General features: G+C 41.6%; 1 protein-coding gene across 4 annotated transcripts in view; it reads right to left on the bottom strand.

Moving 5' to 3' along the window:
- Nucleotides 1-20,662, bottom strand: part of TULP4 (TUB like protein 4) — a 230,710-nt gene that overhangs the window by 70,661 nt on the left and 139,387 nt on the right. For all 4 annotated transcript variants that reach the window (XM_037023564.2, XM_037023567.2, XM_073219820.1 and 1 more), the window contains one exon: nucleotides 1,229-1,357. In XM_037023564.2, the coding sequence (XP_036879459.2) occupies nucleotides 1,229-1,357 (129 nt within the window). The remainder of the gene's footprint in view (nucleotides 1-1,228; nucleotides 1,358-20,662) is intronic.

The following is a 20,662-nucleotide window of genomic DNA, read 5'->3' as shown; positions in this document are numbered from 1 at the left end:
TCCAGCACTCAGACTTAGACCACAGTGGCTGCCCTCCAGATGATATGAACTTACATGGTCATGGAGACTCCCACAACTCTAGCTCTATTTCAAGAAGGCTAGTTAGTATCGGGGGGCCCACTGTGCCTCTTCCTTCCTCCCTCATGTATACAGGAAACTGACAAGGCCTTTTCCAAGTCAGTCAGAATGATTCCATTTAGCCTAAAACAAACCAGTTCACAAAAAGAGAATGTTTTGTTTTTACCCAGAGGTAAGTTTGTCTTCTGTGATAGCATCTTGCAAAGATCCTCAGCCTAAGAGTAGCTGCTAATAATATCTTCATTTCTTGCACTTTTATGCCTCTTCACTGGTCTGTATCTTTCAAACTTGGGGAGCTTGTAGCTTATTTAAGCAACAGATGGGAGAAAAGAGGTTGCGAATCCATTTCCTTAGAAATGTATAGAAAGGCAGTCACAGGAAACCATCTGTGGAGAGTTTAAACAGCCTAAGAAAACCCTCATCGATAAAGGTTCCCTGAGGACTTGGTTCTGAGGCCATAGTTCTGTCAAATGCCTAGGATGGGATGTGTGTCCTTAGGTGCCAGAGAAGAGCAGCTCCACACAGCCTACCCTCCCATGGGAGGGAGAGCTAGGGAGAGCTAGGGCTGTGCGGAACCAGAAGAATCTACGGAGCGATTTTAAAATAGCACAGCTCAGCAGGGAGTCCCTGAAGCAATGGTTTCCCTCAGAACAGAGACAAATTTGTGTTAGAAAGGAAGAGCCTGCAGACGACAACAGGTGGGCATGCTAATTGAAACCCGATAGAAGAGTGTTAAAGACTCAGCTTGGTGAGCAGGCTGTGAGCACAGTCGTGTGGGGCTCCCTGGAGAGAACTATGGAGGCTCCAACACAGGGAAATACCTTTTCAAAGGGAGCAAGAAGCATGTGCCTTAAGCATTTCAGAGAATCCAAATTTAACATGAAATCACACACTGAGTAGTAAAAAATAATATCACAGATTTAATTAAACCTTAAAACTCGGCGAGTTCTCACAACAGCAGCACAGCTGAAGAGAAGGAAGTATGATCTTTCTCTTCTAAACAAGTGAGACAGTCAAGAGCAACAAAAAGCAGGAGTATAGCTTTGTCGTTCTCCTGCATGCATTTCTGGAGAGCCTTCAGGGGCTGGGAATCATGGGCTGCAGGCTTGCTCTCCAGCGATCTTTCTGGAAGGGGTTCCTGCCCACTTACCTGAGCCCCACGGTCGTTGACCAGTTCCACAGACCACCTCCCTTCATACTGAATCCACACAAATATCCCTCCGTCTGCGTCGCATGTGGCCAGCTTCTGGTATGGCTCATTCCACCTCACCAGCACAACCTACAAAACAACCGAGAAGATATTCACCACAGGGAGTGAACCAGTGGGCCAGGATTACGTCTGTGAAGAGATGGGACTTCAGAACTAAATAGAAGGCATGGTCCAAGGGAATGACTGGGGCAGATACAGGTTAGCACAAGGGATAGGGCACAGCCCACACATGGCAGCGTCACAGGAACCAGACCCCCAAGACACAGCTTCCGACAAACAGCGGACACCCAAGCAAACAATAAACTATGGCATGAAAATGTTCATGACTATAAAAACAGGGAGGGCCCAGAGTCCACCCACCTGGACCAAGCCCTGCCTCTCACAAGTGCTGTGATCTCCCATCTGACAGTCCAACGTTGTGGGGAAATGATTTTCACAAACTAATTGTGCATGTATATCAGAGTATTATATATTAACTACAGAAATAGGAAAGGGTAGGGCCTATTTAATTTAATTTACTTCCAAAGTGAAATTTTCTATCTTTTCTGGACTATTTTAGTTTTGAATAGTTCAGGATCTAAACATGACCAATTTGAAAAAAAAAATACACAGTTGAAATATCTAAATTGTTTAGGATTTATCACAGAGGAAATATGGATCAATCAAACAAGGACTGTGCCAACACAGAAACCCCATCACCTCTCAAAGCTGTACCATGGGCACAACTGATTTTAGGTCTGTAAGTCTGTTTTCAGGACTCCAGAGAGCCAAGAGAAAACCCCAGACTTGGTCTGCCATTTGGTGGTATGGGAATCAGTACTTGTTGCAAGATGCATAATAAAATCCTCACATTTTCTAAGAGGAAATTATTACCCACTTAAAATATAAGCATACTCTAGCTTTTTTTAAAAAAACCTGTAAAAATCAAAGAGAGCTATTAAGTTGCCATCTTTTGCAACCTGGCAATCACTAGACCAATCTCACCTAGTTGCCGGCCCCCACGCCAAAGACCACCTCCAGGGATGTGAATGTCAACAATGCAGCCGAGCACAGCTCTGCACATGTGGCATGAACACCACCCACTGTAACTACCGGTTCATGTGCTCTGGTCCCCAGTGAGCTGTACCACTTGGGGAAAGGGACAGAGGCACGCTCATCTTTGAACACTGACAATGTAACCTTAACTGTATTATATCAAACATGAAGAACTTATGATCCTTATTCAATTATACCTTGAACTATAATAAAACAATGTCCAAATACATTTTAACAACAGCCAATACTGCCTGCCTGCCTGACGTAAACTCTTGGTACTGAGGGTAGAGATTAAGGCAGCTTTGTCCCTGGGTTCAGTTCACTCACTGAGCAGCGTAACTCAGTGCCCCATGTACAGTCACAGAGTGGTGGACACACACAGGGGGTGCCTCAACAGACGTGGACAAGGGGGAACAACTTCAGATTTATTTATTTTTAATCTCTATTTAAATGACTGATCTAATACAAAATAGCAAAATTAGCACAAGTCTTTAAATGACATGGGATGTGTCATAAAATTTAAAATTTCTAAGTGGCCCATAAAAGCCAACTTCATAAGCTTCTTTCAGATCCAGTAGTGACTTGACCTGGACACTGCAATCCACCAATGTGCACACTGCTACAACTTGGCCTCCGGAGACACACAATCAGTAATGTACAGAATGGATGCCATAGAACGGGATACAACCAGACCATGATTTTCACGATGATCAGATTTTGAAGTATTTCCTTAAGTTAACACGGTGGCCATTCATCTACTATGGCCTTCCTTATAAAATATTTGATGACAAGCTGTCATGTTTCAGAGAATAGAGGTCAGTTACATTTTCTATACTTTTGCCTTTACATCCACTGCCATGTATGGCTGCATATTTGGTTAACAATAATAACAAAGCCCCTTTGCTTCATGAAAACAGCCTGAATAGCCAAGGCATGACACACACACACAAGAGCAAAAATTAACATTATTTCTAATGTTAAGGATTTCTTGGACTTATGATAACACAGTAGTAATGGTTGGGTAAACAAAATTCACAGACTCAGTTTCACCTTTTTGAAATTCTTGATCAGTAGAGATACAGCAGCACATGGAAATGTAGTCCCCATTCAGACAGTTTTGCTGTCAGTTCTAACCCACATAACTGAATAAGGGGGTAGCTCCCTTAAATTAGAGAAAGAACTCTTTCCAATGATTCTTGGTTTATAGTCAAACTGCTAGCGCTGTTTCCCTAGATTAGTATTCTCATTTCCTCTCTCATCTATATTCATAGCTGCCCACCTTATCTCTCCCAGCAGCTTATTTCCTGCTCACCAAATCCTTCAGGTTTCTTCAGCAATGTGAGAACATACCAAGTTGTTGAGGAATTACCAAAGGGGGTAGTGGGGGTGCCCAGCTGGGTTCTCAGACCCCAGATCATGTGGAAGGATGCTAAGCGTCTGCCCAGGCATTCTAAGGCAGAGCTTCCCTCCCCCTTTAAAGTAAAATTGGGCTCCTGTTTACTCTGGACACAAAAGAACGCCAGCACTTAGGGTGTTGGCTGTACGATATTCTCTTCCACTAAAAGACAGAGGATGAACTAACTTCTGACTAATGTCTTTGATTATTTTAAAAAAACCAGCCTGATACCTTTTCCAATGTAAGATATTATCATTTTATAGTAATTGTCAATAAATATTTATTGAGGACTATTAAAGGCAGTGAAATTTACACTAAAAAATACAGGACAGATAGCTTGAGAGAAATTAAAGATGGTGGTGTGAGAGGTGAGACAATGAACTCATCCCAAAATCACATGTAATATAAAAATATAGTTATAACAGCTAATCCTAAAAGAGCAACAGGAAAGAAGTCTGCACCAGACTGCATACACCTGGAGAACAGAGCAGACCTCACAAAACAGGGTAACGTACCAAAGCGATCCAGCTGAACACCCAGTCCCGGAGATCTGCTGTGGGAGCATAAACCTAAATCGCATGGTGCTCTGAAGATTAGTGGAGTTGGAAAGCTATGACAAGCAGAGCATTTGGAGAGACTGAGATTACAGCCATCTGTGGAGGAAAGGGAACCACATCCAGCTGCCCTGGGACAAAGGAAAGGTGGGGAATCTGAGAGGCTTCCAAGCACTGAGAGGGCTGCTGAAGGGGCAGGGATTGAACAAAGCTTGCTACTCGGGAGAAGGGGTAGGTGGACAAGGTTGTCTGGGTGCACTCTGCCCATCAGATTGGGAACTTTCACGAGCTTCAGGGGCGCTTCATCCCCCTGGCTGGCAACTCAGCCCAGAGGCCCCCCACTGTGATACACAGCCTGCTGTGCCTTGGAACTGGCTCTCAAACAGGCAGTCCCTGCCCTGGTGTCAGGCCAGCCAGAGGGAGGCTCCGCCTATGGCAGCTACAGATGCAAAGCACAGAGGCTTACACCTGTTGATCGGCCCACTGGTTCTGACAGTGGAGACAGGCACTGCGCCAGGAAGCAGAAAACAGCTCTTTCCTCCCCCCAGTCACCAGCGCTGCTCCCCTGAGATCTGCGACATCATTCCAGGGGCTGAACAGCTCCAAAGACTAGAGCTTCTGGGCACTAGAGGGCGCCAAATACAAATATGAAACATCAAAGGAACCTGGTTCAAACTAGAATCTCACAAACACCAGAAAAAGGCCTAAGTGAAACTGAACTCACCAGTCTTCCTGAAAGAGACTTCAAAATAAAAATCATAAACATGCTCATGGAGATGTGGAAAAATATTATAGAACTCAGGGACAAATTTAGGACAGGGATTCAATCATTAAGAAATTCCGTATCTGAAATGAAACATACAATGGAGGGACTTAAAAGCAGATAAGATGTAGTAGAAGACATGGTAAATGGAGTAGAAATTAGAAAAGAGGAATACAAGGAAGCTGAGGCACACAGAGAAAAAAAGATCTCTAGGAATTGAAGAATATTGAGAGAACTGTGTGACCAAAACAAACAGAACAATATTCACATAATAGCAGTACCAGAAGAAGAAGAAAGAAAAAGGGATAGAAAAGTGTCTTTGAGGAGGTAATTGGTGAAAACTTCCCCAATCTGGGGAATGAGATAGTCTCTCAGGCCATGGAGGTGCACAGATCTCCCAACACACGGGAACCAAGGAAGACAACACCAACACATAATAATTAAAATGGCAAAGATCAAGGATAAGGACAGACTTTTAAAAGCAGCTAGAGAGAGAAAAAAGATCACATACAAAGGAAAACCCAACAGGCTATCATCAGACTTCTCAACAGAAACCTTACAGGCCAGAAGGGAGTGGCATGATATATTTAATGCAATGAAACAGAAGGGCCTCGGACCAAGAATACTCTACCTGGCAAGGTTTATCATTTAAATCTGAAGGACGGATTAAACAATTTTCAGATAAGCAAAAGCTGAGAAAATTTACCTCCCACAAACCACCTCTACAGTCCATATAGGGACTCCTATAGATGGAAGTATTCCTAAGGCTAAATAGCTGTCACCAGGGGAAATAAAACCACAGAGAAAGTAAAACAATTAATTACTAAGCAGGTGCAAAATCAAATCAACTACCGCCAAAGTCAATCAAGGGATAGACAAACAGTACGGAATATGATACCTAATATATAAAGAATGGAGGGGGAAGAAAAAGGAGGAAAAAGAAAAAAGAACATTTAGATTGTGTTTGTAATAGCACACTAAGTGAGTTAAATTAGACTGTTAGATAGCAAGGGAATTACCCTTAAACCTTTGGTAACCACAAATCTAAAGCCTGCAATGGCAGTAAGTACATACCTATCAATAATCACCCTAAATGTAAATGGTCTGAATATACCTATCAAAAGACACAAAGTCACTGAATGGATAAAAAAACAAGACCCATCTATATGATGCCTACAAGAGACTCACTTCAGACCCAAAGATAACCACAAACTGAAAGTGAAGAGATGGAAAAAAATCTCATGCAACTAATAGGGAGAAAAAAGCAGGAGTTGCAGTACTTGCTTCAGACAAAATTGACTTCAAAACAAAGAAAGTAACAAGAGACTAAGAAGGACATTACATAATGATACAGGGGTCAGTCCAACAAAATGATATAACCATTATAAATATCTATGCCCCCAACACAGAGCACCTACATATGTGAAACAAATACTAACAGAATTAAAGGAGGAAATAGAATGCAATACATTCATCTTAGGAGACTTCAACACACCACTCACTCCAAAGGACAGATCAACCAGACAGAAAATGAGTAAAGAGACAGAGGCACTGAACAATGTATTACAACAGATGGACCTAATGGACATCCACAGAATATTACATTCAAAAGCAACAGGATACACAATCTTCTCAAGTGCACATGGAACATTTTCAAGAATAGATCATGCACTAGGCCACAAAAAGGGCTTCAGTAAATTCAAAAAGATTGAAATCGTACCAACCAGCTTCTCACATAACAAAGGTATAAAACTAGAAATAAATTACACAAAGAAAATAAAAAAGCCCACAAACACATGGAGGCTTACTAACATGCTCCTAAATAATCAACGAATCAATGATGAAATAAAAACAGAGATCAGAAAAGATGGCGGCGTGACAGGAGAGACAGAGGCTTCCTCCTAAAACTGGATACAATTAGAAAATTTAATTGGCGCAACTAATCCTGAGACAGCAACAGAAAAGAGGCCGGCATCAGAGTGCACACACTTGGAGAAAAGAGCAGACCTCAGCAAACCGAGTAACGTACCAGAGCTGTGGCTCCGGGGACCCGAGCCCCTCCCCTACCCCAGCTCACCGTGGGGAGAAAGAGAAACAGAGCAGGGAGGGAGTGGAAGGCTTGGGACTGCTGAATACCTAGCTCCGGAGATCTTCTCTAGGAGCACAAACCTACATTTCTTTTTTTTTTTTTTTTGCTTTTTTTTTTTTTTTTTTTGAGAGGGCATCTCTCATACTTATTGATCAAATGGTTGTTAACAACAATAAAATTCAGTATAGGGGGGTCAATGCTCAATGTACAATCATTAATCCATCTCAAGCCTAATTCTTGTCAGTCTCCAATCTTCTGAAGCATAACAAACAAGTTCTTACATGGTGAACGAATTCTTGCACAGTGAATAAATTCTTACATGGTGAACAGTACAAGGGCATTCATCACAGAAACTTTCGGTTTTGATCATGCATTATGACCTATAAACAATCAGGTCAAATATGAATATTCGTTTGATTTTTGTACTTGACATATATGTTGATCCCACATTTCTCCTATTATTATTATTATTTTTATTTTTAATAAAATGCTGAAGTGGTAGGTAGATGCAAGATAAAGGTAGAAAACATAGTTTAGTGCTGTAAGAGGGCAAATGTAGATGATCAGATGATCAGGTGTGTGCCTATGGACCAAGTATTAATCCAGGCTAGACAAGGGCAGCAAGACATCCACGGATGCAGAAGATTTCTCTCAAAGCAGGGGGGGTGAGGTTCTGAGCCTCACCTCTGTTGATCCCCAAATTCTCACCTGATGGCCCCCCTGCGACTGTGCCTGTCTTAGGTTGTTCCTCCCTTGAGGAATCTTACCCGTCTCTGGCTAACCAGTCATCTTCCGGGGCCATACAGGGAAATGTAAAGTTGGTAAGTGAGAGAGAAGCCATATTGTTTGAAAAGGTTAGCTTTTTACTTCTTTGCAGATTTATACAACTGTGGCTTCTATGCCCAGCACTTGTCTCAAGGTATCTTTACCACCTGGAGGAATTATGATACTCGGTAAATTCGATATGAGGCACGAATTCTATTTAAGGTTGTAATTAGGAAGGAAGAAGAAAAGCTATAGATGTAGCATATGAAGGAAACATGGGAGGATTATTTCTTTGACATATCTTCTTGTAGAGTACCTTAAGTATGTATAGGTTTTAAACTACTAACTAACTTGCACACACATATTAACATAATAGGAATATGGTGACATAAACAAAGCAAATCTATAATTACCAGCCATCTCCAGTGAAGCCAAGAAAACCATTTAGGCACCCTAGGCATTTGTGAAAATTTGTCTATGATATGATGGATATTGTCCAACTGTACTTGAACAGTCTGAGAGAAATCAGACAAATTAAAGCAACCGATTTCTGGGATCTGTTCACATCCCATATGTTCTTTTAACCGTAGATAGTCTATAGTCGTAAGATTTTGGAGTGCTATACCTTGCACCCCTCCCAACTCCTGGTTGAGTTCCAATAGTACAGATCTGGTCAAATTCGTTGTCTCACTGTATGCACATGCCAGCCTAGACATCTCCCTCCTCATTCCAATGGCAAGTCCAGGAAACGGTGGGGTGGACACAGCCACAACCGCAGCATCGCCCAGATCTCTGAGGAGGCTTTTTGATGATCATCCCCCAGCACGAGTCCTCCAGAGAGTGCTGATGCTGGAAGCTCCTCCTCATATCGTATCTTAGTTCATTTTCTGGGTATCCAAGCTAGGCCTTGATCTTCTGCGTAGAAACAAACAGACCCTTTGCCCACACTTTGACATGCCCTCTATACCACTGTGCAGAACTCATTGGAGGTCAGCACACAGTAACTGCTTTTTTTTTTTTTTAATTAAGAGAAAGGAATATTATCAGAAAAAAGTACCTCCATAGGTGATCATCTGACACCCTTTAAGTGATCAACATTAAGGATATTTAAAGCATGTGTTGATCTTTGATTTACCAATAGTTTTATCCTGTTAAGGAGTAATCCCCCTTTTCTTTCTTTCTTTTTTTTTTTTTTTTAATTTTTAATCTACACTTACATGAAGAATACTATGTTTACTATGCTCTCCCCTATATCAGGTCCCCCCTAACAACCACATTATGGTTACTGTCCATCAGCTTAGCAAAATGTTGTAGAGTCACTACGTGTCCTCTCTGTGTTGTGCAGCCCACCCTCCCCTTTCTCCCTCCCCCCCATGCATGCTAATCTTAATACCCCTCTTCTTCTTCCCCCCTCTTATCCCTCCCTGCCCACCCATCCTCCCCAGTTCCTTTCCCTTTGGTACCTGTTAGTCCATTTTTGGGTTCTGTAATTCCACTGCTGTTTTGTTCCTTCAGTTTTTCCTTTGTTCCTACACTCCTCAGATGAGTGAAATCATTTGGTATTTCTCTTTCTCCGCTTGGCTTATTTCACTGAGCATAATACTCTCCAGCTCCATCCATGTTGCTGCAAATGGTTGGATTTTTCCACTTCTTATGGCTGAGTAGTATTCCATTGTGTATATGTACCACATCTTCTTTATCCATTCATCTATCGATGGACATTTAGGTTGCTTCCAATTCTTGGCTATTGTAAATAGTGCTGCAATAAACATAGGAGTGCATCTGTCTTTCTCAAACTTGATTGCTGCGTTCTTAGGGTAAATTCCTAGGAGTGGAATTCCTGGGTCAAATGGTAGGTCTGTTTTGAGCATTTTGACGCACCTCCATACTGCTTTCCACAATGGTTGAACTAATTTACATTTCCACCAGCAGTGTAGGACGGTTCCCCTTTCTCCACAGCCTCGCCAACATTTGTTGTTGTTTGTCTTTTGGATGGCAGCTATCCTTACTGGTGTGAGGTGATACCTCATTGTACTTTTAATTTGCATTTCTCTGATAATTAGTGATGTGGAGCATCTTTTCATGTGTCTCTTGGCCATCTGTATTTCTTTTTTGGAGAACTGTCTGTTCAGTTCCTCTGCCCATTTTTTAATTGGGTTATTTGTTTTTTGTTTGTTGAGGCGTGAGAGCTCTTTATATATTCTGGACGTCAAGCCTTTATCAGATCTGTCATTTTCAAATATATTCTCCCATACTGTAGGGTTCCTTTTTGTTCTATTGATGGTGTCTTTCGCTGTACAGAAGCTTTTCAGCTTAATGTAGTCCCACTTGCTCATTTTTGCTGTTGTTTTCCTTACCCGGGGAGATATGTTCAAGAAGAGATCACTCATGTTTATGTCTAAGAGGTTTTTGCCTATGTTTTTTTCCAAGAGTTTAATGGTTTCATGACTTACATTCAGGTCTTTGATCCATTTTGAGTTTACCTTTGTATATGGGGTTAGACAATGGTCCAGTTTCATTCTCCTAAATGTAGCTGTCCAGTTTTGCCAGCACCATCTGTTGAAGAGACTGTCATTTTGCCATTGTATGTCCATGGCTCCTTTATCAAATATTAATTGACCATATATGTTTGGGTTAATTTCTGGGGTCTCTAATCTGTTCCACTGGTCTGTGGCTCTGTTCTTGTGCCAGTACCAAATTGTCTTGATTACTATGGCTTTGTAGTAGAGCTTGAAGTTGGGGAGTGAGATCCCCCCTACTTTATTCTTCTTTTTCAGGATTGCTTTGGCTATTCGGGGTCTTTGGTGTTTCCATATGACTTTTTGAATTATTTGTTCCAATTCATTGAAGAATGTTTCTGGTAATTTGAGAGGGATTGCATCAAATCTGTATATTGCTTTGGGCAGGATGGCCATTTTGACAATATTAATTCTTCCTAGCCAGGAGCATGGGATGAGTTTCCATTTATTAGTGTCCCCTTTAATTTCTCTTAAGAGTGACTTGTAGTTTTCAGAGTATAAGTCTTTCACTTCATTGGTTAGGTTTATTCCTAGGTATTTTATTCTTTTTGATGCAATGGTGAATGGAATTGTTTTCCTGATTTCTCTTTCTATTGATTCGCTGTTAGTGTATAGGAAAGCTACAGATTTCTGTGTGTTAATTTTGTATCCTGCAACTTTGCTGTATTCCGATATCAGTTCGAGTAGTTTTGGAGTGGAGTCTTTAGGGTTTTTTATGTACAGTATCATATCATCTGCAAATAGTGACAGTTTAACTTCTTCTTTACCAATCTGGATTCCTTCTATTTCTTTGTTTTGTCTGATTGCCGTGGCTAGGACCTCCAGTACTATGTTAAATAACAGTGGGGAGAGTGGCCATCCCTGTCTGGTGCCAGATCTCAGAGGAAATGCTTTCAGCTTCTCGCTGTTCAGTATAATGCTGGCTGTGGGTTTATCATATATGGCCTTTATTATGTTGAGGTACTTGCCCTCTATTCCCATTTTGCTGAGAGTTTTTATCATGAATGGATGTTGAATTTTGTCAAATGCTTTTTCAGCATCTATGGAGATGATCATGTGGTTTTTGTCTTTCTTTTTGTTGATGTGGTGGATGATGTTGATGGATTTTTGAATGTTGTACCATCCTTGCATCCCTGGGATGAACCCCACATGGTCATGGTGTATGATCCTTTTGATATACTGTTGAATTCTGTTTGCTAATATTTTATTGAGTATTTTTGCATCTACATTCATCAGGGATATTGGTCTGTAATTTTCTTTTTTGGTGGGGTCTTTGCCTGGTTTTGGTATTAGGGTGATGTTGGCCTCATAGAATGAGTTTGGGAGTATTCCCTCCTCTTCTGTTTTTTGGAACACTTTAAGGAGAATGGGTATTATGTCTTCTCTGTGTGTCTGATAAAATTCCGAGGTAAATCCGTCCGGCCCCGGCGTTTTGTTCTTGGGTAGTTTTTTGATTACTGTTTCAATTTCTTTGCTCGTAATTGGTTTGTTTAACTTTTGTGTTTCTTCCTTGGTCAGTCTTGGGAGGTTGTATTTTTCTAGGAAGTTGTCCATTTCTTCTAGGTTTTCCAGCTTGTTGGCATATAGGTTTTCATAGTAGTCTTTAATAATTCTTTGTATTTCTGTCGAGTCTGTCGTGATTTTTCCATTCTCATTTCTGATTATGTTGATTTGTGTTGACTCTCTTTTTCTCTTAATAAGTTGGGCTAGAGGCTTATCTATTTTGTTTATTTTCTCAAAGAACCAGCTCTTGGTTTCGTTGATTTTTGCTATTGTTTTATTCTTCTCAATTTTGTTTATTTCTTCTCTGATCTTTATTATGTCCCTCCTTCTGCTGACTTTAGGCCTCATTGGTTCTTCTTTTTCCAGTTTTAATAATTGTGATGTTAGACTATTCATTTGGGATTGTTCTTCCTTCTTCAAGTGTGCCTGGATTGCTATATACTTTCCTCTTAAGACTGCTTTCGCTGCATCCCACAGAAGTTGGGGCTTAGTGTTGTTGTTGTCATTTGTTTCTATATATTCCTTGATCTCTATTTTGATTTGTTCATTGATCCATTGATTATTTAGTAGCATGTTGTTAAGCCTCCATGTGTTTGTGAGCCTTTTTGTTTTCTTTGTAGAATTTATTTCTACTTTCATACCTTTGTGGTCTGAAAAATTGGTTGGTAGAATTTCAATATTTTGGAATTTACTGAGGCTCTTTTTGTGAGCTAGTATGTGGTCTATTCTGGAGAATGTTCCATGTGCACTTGAGAAGAATGTATATCCTGTTGCTTTTGGATGTAGAGTTCTATAGATGTCTATTAGGTCCATCTGTTCTAGTGTGTTGTTCAGTGCCTGTGTGTCTTTACTTATTTTCTGCCCGGTGGATCTATCCTTTGGGGTGAGTGGTGTGTTGAAGTCTCCTACAATGAATGAATTGCAGTCTATTTCCCTCTTTAGTTCTGTTAGTATTTGCTTCACATATGCTGGTGCTCCTGTATTGGGTGCATATATATTTAGAATGGTTATATCCTCTTGTTGGACTGAGCCCTTTATCATTATGTAGTGGCCTTCTTTATCTCTTGTTACTTTCTTTGTTTTGAAGTCTATTTTGTCTGATATTAGTACTGCAACCCCTGCTTTCTTCTCACTATTGTTTGCCTGAAATATGTTTTTCCATCCCTTGACTTTTAGTCTATGCTTATCTTTGGGTTTAAGGTGAGTTTCTTGTAAGCAGCATATAGATGGGTCTTGCTTTTTTATCCATTCTATTACTCTATGTCTTTTGATTGGTGCATTCAGTCCATTTACATTTAGGGTGACTATTGAGAGATATGTACTTATTGCCATTTCAGGCTTTAGATTCGTGGTTACCAAAGGTTCAAGGTTAGCTTCTTTAGTATCTTACTGCCTAACTTAGCTCGCTTATTGAGCTGTTATATACACTGTCTGGAGATTCTTTTCTTCTCTCCCTTCTTATTCCTCCTCCTCCATTCTTCATATGTTGTGTGTTTTGTTCTGTGCTCTTTTTAGGGGTGCTCCCATCTAGAGCAGTCCCTGTAGGATGCCCTGTAGAGGTGGTTTGTGGGAAGCAAATTCCCTCAGCTTTTGCTTGTCTGGGAATTGTTTAATCCCGCCATCATATTTAAATGATAGTCGTGCTGGATACAGTATCCTTGGTTCAAGGCCCTTCTGTTTCATTGCATTAAGTATATCATGCCATTCTCTTCTGGCCTGTAGGGTTTCTGTCGAGAAGTCTTATGTTAGCCTGATGGGTTTTCCTTTATAGGTGACCTTTTTCTCTCTAGCTGCCTTTAAAACTCTTTCCTTGTCCTTGATCCTTGCCATTTTAATTACTATGTGTCTTGGTGTTGTCCTCCTTGGATCCTTTCTGTTGGGAGTTCTGTGTAATTCCATGGTCTGTTCGATTATTTCCTCCCCCAGTTTGGGGAAGTTTTCAGCAATTATTTCTTCAAAGAGACTTTCTATCCCTTTTCCTCTTTCTTCCTCTTCTGGTATCCCTATAATACGAATATTATTCCTTTTGTATTGGTCACATATTTCTCTTAGTGTTGTTTCATTCCTGGAGATCCTTTTATCTCTCTCTATGTCAGCTTCTATACGTTCCTGTTCTCTGGCTTCTATTCCTTCAATGGCCTCTTGCATCTTATCCATTCTGCTTATAAATCCTTCCAGGGATTGTTTCACTTCTGTGATCTCCTTCCTGACCTCTGTGATCTCCTTCCGGACTTCATCCCACTGCTCTTGCATTTTTCTCTGCATCTCATCCCATTGCTCTTGCATTTTTCTCTGCATCTCCGTCAGCATGTTCATGACTTTTATTTTGAATTCTTTTTCAGGAGGACTGGTTAGGTCTGTCTCCCTCTCAGGTGTTGTCTCTGTGATCTTTGTCTGCCTGTAGTTTTGCCTTTTCATGGTGATAGAGATAGTTTGCAGATCTGGTACAAGTGACCGCTGGAAGAGCTTCCCTTCTTGTTGGTTTGTGGCCTTCTCCTGGGAGAATAGCGACCTCTAGCGGCTTGTGCTGGGCAGCTGTGCGCAGACAGGGCTTCTGCTTCCTGCCCAGTTGGTTTGGGGTTTATCTCCGCTGTTGCTGTGGGATTGGCCTGGCTGGGGCTGTTCTTCCAAAATGGTGGAGCCCCGTTGGAGGGGGGAGCGCCCGGGAGGCTATTTATCTCCGTAAGGGGCCTCTGTGCTCCCTTCTGCCCAGGGGGTTAGAGTGCCCAGAGATCCCCAGATTCCCTGCCTCTGGTCTAAGTGACCTGTCCTGCCCCTTTAAGACTTCCAAAAAGCACTCTCCAAACCAAAACAACAACAGCAGCAATGAGAGAGGGAACAGAAAGGAAGAAAAAAAGGAAAAAACACACGATTTTTTTTTTTTTTTTTTTTCGTCCTCAGGTGCCGGTCCCAGGCACCCGCTCACTGGTCCTGCTGCCCTGTCTCCCTAGCACCAGGGTCCCTGTCCTTTCAAGGCTTCCAAAAAGCACCCACCCACCGGTCCCGCAGGGAAGGAACGCTCGATATTCTTTGTCCTCAGGTGCTGGTCCCAGGCACCCGCTCACCAGTCCCGCCACCCTGCCTCCCTAGCACCGGGGTCCCTGTCCCTTTAAGGCTTCCAAAAAGCACTCGCCAAAAAGAGAGAAAAAAAGGGGAAAAATGCGCGATTTCCTCCGTCCTCAGGTGCCGGTCTCAGGCTACCGCCCACCAGTCCCACAGGGAAAAACGTGCGATATTCTTTGTCCTCAGGCACCGGTCCCAGGCACCCGCTCACCAGTCCAGCCACCCTGCCTCCCTAGCACCGGGGTCCCTCTCCCTTTTAGGCTTCCAAAAAGCACTCGCAAAAAAGAGGAAAAAAAAGGGGAAAAATGCGCGATTTCCTCTGTCCTCAAGTGCCAGTCTTAGGCACCCGCCCCCCGGTCCCGCAGGGAAAAACGTGGGATATTCTTTGTCCTCAGGCGCCGGTCCCAGGCACCCGCTCACCAGTCCCGCCACCCTGCCTCCCTAGCACCGGGGTCCCTGTCCCTTTAAAGCTTCCAAAAAGCGCTCGCCAAAAAGAGAAAAAGAAAAGGGGAAAAACGCGCGATTTCCTCCGTCCTCAAGCGCCGGTCTCAGGCACCTGCCCGCCGGTCCCGCAGGGAGAAACGCGGGATATTCTTTGTCCTCAGGCGCCGGTCCCAGGCACCTGCTCACCAGTCCCGCCACCCTGCCTCCCTAGCAACGGGGGCCCGTCCCTTTAAGGCTTCCAAAAAGCACTTGCCAAAAAAAAACCGCTCCGGTTTCTTTCCACCCGCCGGGAGCTGGGGGGAGGGGCGCTCGCGTCCCGCCGGGCCGGGGCTTGTATCTTACCCCCTTCGCAAGGCGCTGGGTTCTTGCAGGTGTGGATGTGGTCTGGATGTTGTCCTGTGTCCTGTGGTCTCTATTTTAGGAAGATTTTTCTTTGGTATATTTTCATAGCTCTATGTGTTTTTGGGAGGAGATTTCCACTGCTCTACTCACGCCGCCATCCTGGCTCCGCCACAAACCTACATTTCATGGTGCTTTCATGAGACTCGCAAGACTACTGGGTTGGAAAGTTAATGCAGGCAGAATTCCTGGGGAGACTGGGATTCCAGCTGCTTGTGGAAAGGAGGGATCCATATCTGGCTGCTCTGGGACAAAAACTTATACCTGTGTGACCAGCCCACTGGCTCAGGCAGTGGAGACAGGCACAGCAGCCAGGAGAAGGGGGAACAGCTCTTTCTTCCCCTCAGGCACCAGTACCGCTCCCCTGCGACCCCCAACACTGCTTCAGGGGATTAGCAGCTCCAGAATAGAGCTTCTGGACACTAGAGGGCGCCATATACAAACATGAAATGCCAAAGGAACCTTGGCCAGAGTAAAATTGTTAATACAACTCTCGAGAAAGATTTAAATGATATGGACCTCGTGACTCTTCCTGAAAGGGAGTTCAAAATCATCAACATCCTAATGGAGGTAAGGAAAGACATCCAAGAACTCAGGAATGAATTCAGGCCAGAGATCCAATCGTTAAAGAACAAAATGGAGGGTATTAAAAGCAGGTTGGATACGGTGGAGGAGACAATAAATGAAATAGAAACTAGAGAAGAGGAATACAAAGAAGCTGAGGCACAGAGAGAAAAAAGGATCTCTAAAAATGAAAGAATATTAAGAGACTCCTGTGACCAATCCAAGCAGAACAATATTCGCATTATAGGGATACCAGAAGAAGAAGAGAGAGAGAAAGGGATAGAAAGTGTCTTTGAGGAGGTAGTTGCTGAAAACTTCCCCAATCTGGGGAAGGACATAGTCTGTCAGGCCATGGAGATAAACAGATCCCCCAACACAACGGACCCAAGGAAGACAACAGCAAGACACATAGTAATTAAAATGGGAAAGATCAAGGATAAGGACAGACTGTTAAAAGCAGCCAGAGGCACAAATAAGATCACATACAAAGGATAGCCCATCAGACTAACATCAGACTTCTCAGCAGAAACCTTACAGACCAGAAGGGAGTGGCATGAGGTATTAAATGCCATGAAGGAGAAGGGCCTGGAACCAAGATTACTTTATCCAGCAAGATTATCATTCAAATTTGAAGGAGGGATTAAACAATTTCCAGATAAGCAAAAGCTGAGAGAGTTTACCTCCCACAAACCATCTCTGCAGACTATTTTGGAGGGACTGCTATAGATGGAAGTGTTCCTAGGGTTGCATAGCTGTCACCAGAGGTAGTAAAATCATGGTAGGGAGGGTGGAGCAGCTGATTGCGAGGCAAATGCAAAATTAAATTCACTATCCCCAAAGTCAATCAAGGGATAGACAAAAAGTACAGAATTTGATACTTAATATATAAAGAATGAAGGAGAAAGAAAAAGGAGGAGAAACAGAAAAGAACCTTTAGATTGTGCTTGTAACAGCATACTAAGTGAGTTAAGTTAGACTATTAGAAAGTAAGGAAACTAATCTGGAACCTTTGGTAACCACGAATCTAAAGCCTGAAATGGCAATAAGTACATACCTATCGATAATCACCGTAAATGTAAATGGACTGAATGCACCAATCAAAAGACACAGAGTCACTGAATGGATAAAAAACAAGACCCATCTATATGCTGCTTACAAGAGACTCACCTCAAACCCAAAGACATGCACAGAATAAAAGTCAAGGGATGGAAAAAGATATTTCATGCAAACAACAGAGAGAAGAAAGCAGGTGTTGCAGTACTACTATCAGACAAAATAGACTTCAAAACAAAGAAAGTAACAAGAGGTAAAGAAGGACATTATATAATGATAAAGGGCTCAGCCCAACAAGAGGTTATAACCATTATAAATATATATGCACCCAACACAGGAGCACCAGCATGTGTGAAACAAATACTAACAGAACAAAAGTAGGAAATAGACTGCGATGCATTCATTTTAGGAGACTTCAACACACCATTCACTCCAAAGAACAGATCCACCAGACAGAAAATAAGTAAGGACACAGAGGCACTGAAGAATTCACTAGAACAGGTGGACCTAATAGACATCTATAGAACTCTACACCCAAAAGCAACAGGATACACATTCTTCTCAAGTGCACACGGAACATTCTCCAGAATAGACCACATACTAGGCCACAAAAAGAGCCTCAGTAAATTCCAAAAGATTGAAATCCTACCAACTAACTTTTCAGACCACAAAGGTATAAAACTAAAAATAAATTGTACCAATAAAGCAAAAGGGCTCACAAACACATGGAAGCTTAACAACATGCTTCTAAATAGTCAATGGATCAACAACCAAATTAAAATGGAGATCCAGCAATATATGGAAATAAATGACAACAACAACACAAAGCCCCAACTTCTGTGGGATGCAGCGAAAGCAGTCTTAAGAGGAAAGTATACAGCAATCCAGGCATATTTAAAGAAGGATGAACACAGCCAAATGAACAGTCTAATGTCACAATTATCAAAATTGGAAAAAGAAGAACAAATGAGGCCTAAAGTCAGCAGAAGGACAGACATAATAAAGATCAGAGAAGAAATAAACAAAATTGAGAAGTATAAAACAATAGAAAAAATCAGTGAAACCAAGAGCTGGTTCTTTGAGAAAATAAACAAAATAGATAAGCCTCTAGCCAGACTTATTAAGAGAAAAAGAGAATTAACACACATCAACAGAATCAGAAATGAGAAAGGAAACATCACAACGGACCCAACAGAAATACATTAGAGATTACTATGAAAACCTATCTGCTAAGAAGCTGGAAAACCTAGAAGAAATGGACAACTTCCTAGAAAAATACAACCTTCCAAGACTGACCAAGGAAGAAACACAAAATCTAAACAAACCAATTACCAGCAAAGAAATTGAAGCGGTAATAAAAAAACTACCCAAGAGAAGAACACCCAGGCCAGATGGATTTACCTCAGAATTTTATCAGACATACAGAGAAGATACAATACACATTCTCCTTAAAGTTTTCCAAAAAACAGAAGAGGAGGGAATACTCCCAAACTCATTCTATGAAGCCAACATCACCCTAATACCAAAACCAGGCAAAGACCCCACCAAAAAAGAATATTACAGACCAATATCCCTGATGAACATAGATGCAAAAATACTCAATAAAATATTAGCAAACCTAATTCAAAAATATATCAAAAGGATATACACCACGACCAAGTAGGATTCATCCCAGGATGCAAGGATGGTACAGCATTCGAAAATCCATCAACATCATCCACCACATCAACAAAAAGAAAGACAAAAACCACACGATCATCTCCATAGATGCTGAAAAAGCATTTGACAAAATTCAACATCCATTCATGATAAAAACTCTCAGCAAAATGGGTATAGAGGGCAAGTACCTCAACATAATAAAGGCCATATACGATAAACCCACAGCCAACATCATACTGAACGGCAAGAAGCTGAAAGTTTTTCCTTTATTTAACATAGTACTGGAGGTCCTAGCCACAGCAATTAGACAAAACAAAGAAATACAAGGAATCCATATTGGTAAAGAAGAGGTTAAACTGTCACTATTTACAGATGACATGATATTGTACATAAAAAACCCTAAAGACTCCACTCCAAAACTACTAGAACTGATATCGGAATACAGTAAAGTTGCAGGATACAAAATTAACACACAGAAATCTGTGACTTTCCTCTACACTAACAATGAGCCAATAGAAAGAGAAGTCAGGAAAACAATTCCATTCACAATTGCATCAAAAAGAATAAAATACCTAGGAATAAACCTAACCAAGGAAGTGAAAGACCTATACCCTGAAAACTGTAAGACGCTCTTAAGAGAAATTAAAGAGGACACTAACAAATGGAAACTCATCCCATGCTCTTTGCGAGGAAGAATTAATATTGTCAAAATGGCCATCCTGCCGAAAGCAATATACAGATTTGATAGAATCCCTATCAAATTACCAACAATAATCTTCAACGAACTGGAACAAATAGTTCAAAAATTCATATGGAAACACCAAAGACCCCAAATAGCCAAAGCAGTCCTGAGAAAGAAGAATAAAGTGGTGGGGATCTCACTCCCCAACTTCAAGCTCTACTACAAAGCCACAGTAATCAAAACAATTTGGTACTGGCACAAGAACAGAGCCACAGACCAGTGGAACAGATTAGAGACTCCAGACATTAACCCAAACATATACGGTCAATTAATATTCGATAAAGGAGCCATGGACATACAATGGGGGAAATGACAGTCTCTTCAACAGATGGTACTGGCAAAATCGGACAGCTACATGTAAGAGAATGAAACTGGATCACTGTCTAACCCCATACACAAAAGTAAATTCAAAATGGATCAAAATCCTGAATGTAAGTCATGAAACCATAAAACTCTTAGAAAAAAACATAGGCAAAAATCTCTTGGACATAAACATGAGTGACTTCTTCATGAATATACCTCCCCGGGCAAGGAAAACAAAAGTGGGACTATATCAAGCTGAAAAGCTTCTGTACAGCAAAGGACACCATCAATAGAACTAAAAGGTACACTACAGTATGGGAGAATATATTTGTAAATGACAGATCCGATAAAGGCTTGACATCCAAAATATATAAGGAGCTCACATGCCTCAACAAACAAAAAGCAAATAATCCAATTAAAAAATGGGCAGAGGAGCTGAACAGACACTTCTCCAAAGAAGAAATTCAGATGGCCAACAGACACATGAAAAGATGCTCCACATCGCTAGTTATCAGAGAAATGC

Source organism: Manis javanica, chromosome 13 (genome assembly GCF_040802235.1).
Source record: "Manis javanica isolate MJ-LG chromosome 13, MJ_LKY, whole genome shotgun sequence".
Taxonomy (NCBI): Eukaryota; Metazoa; Chordata; class Mammalia; order Pholidota; family Manidae; genus Manis; species Manis javanica.
Note: the sequence above shows the minus strand (reverse complement) of the source record. Positions and strands in the feature narration are given on the sequence as shown.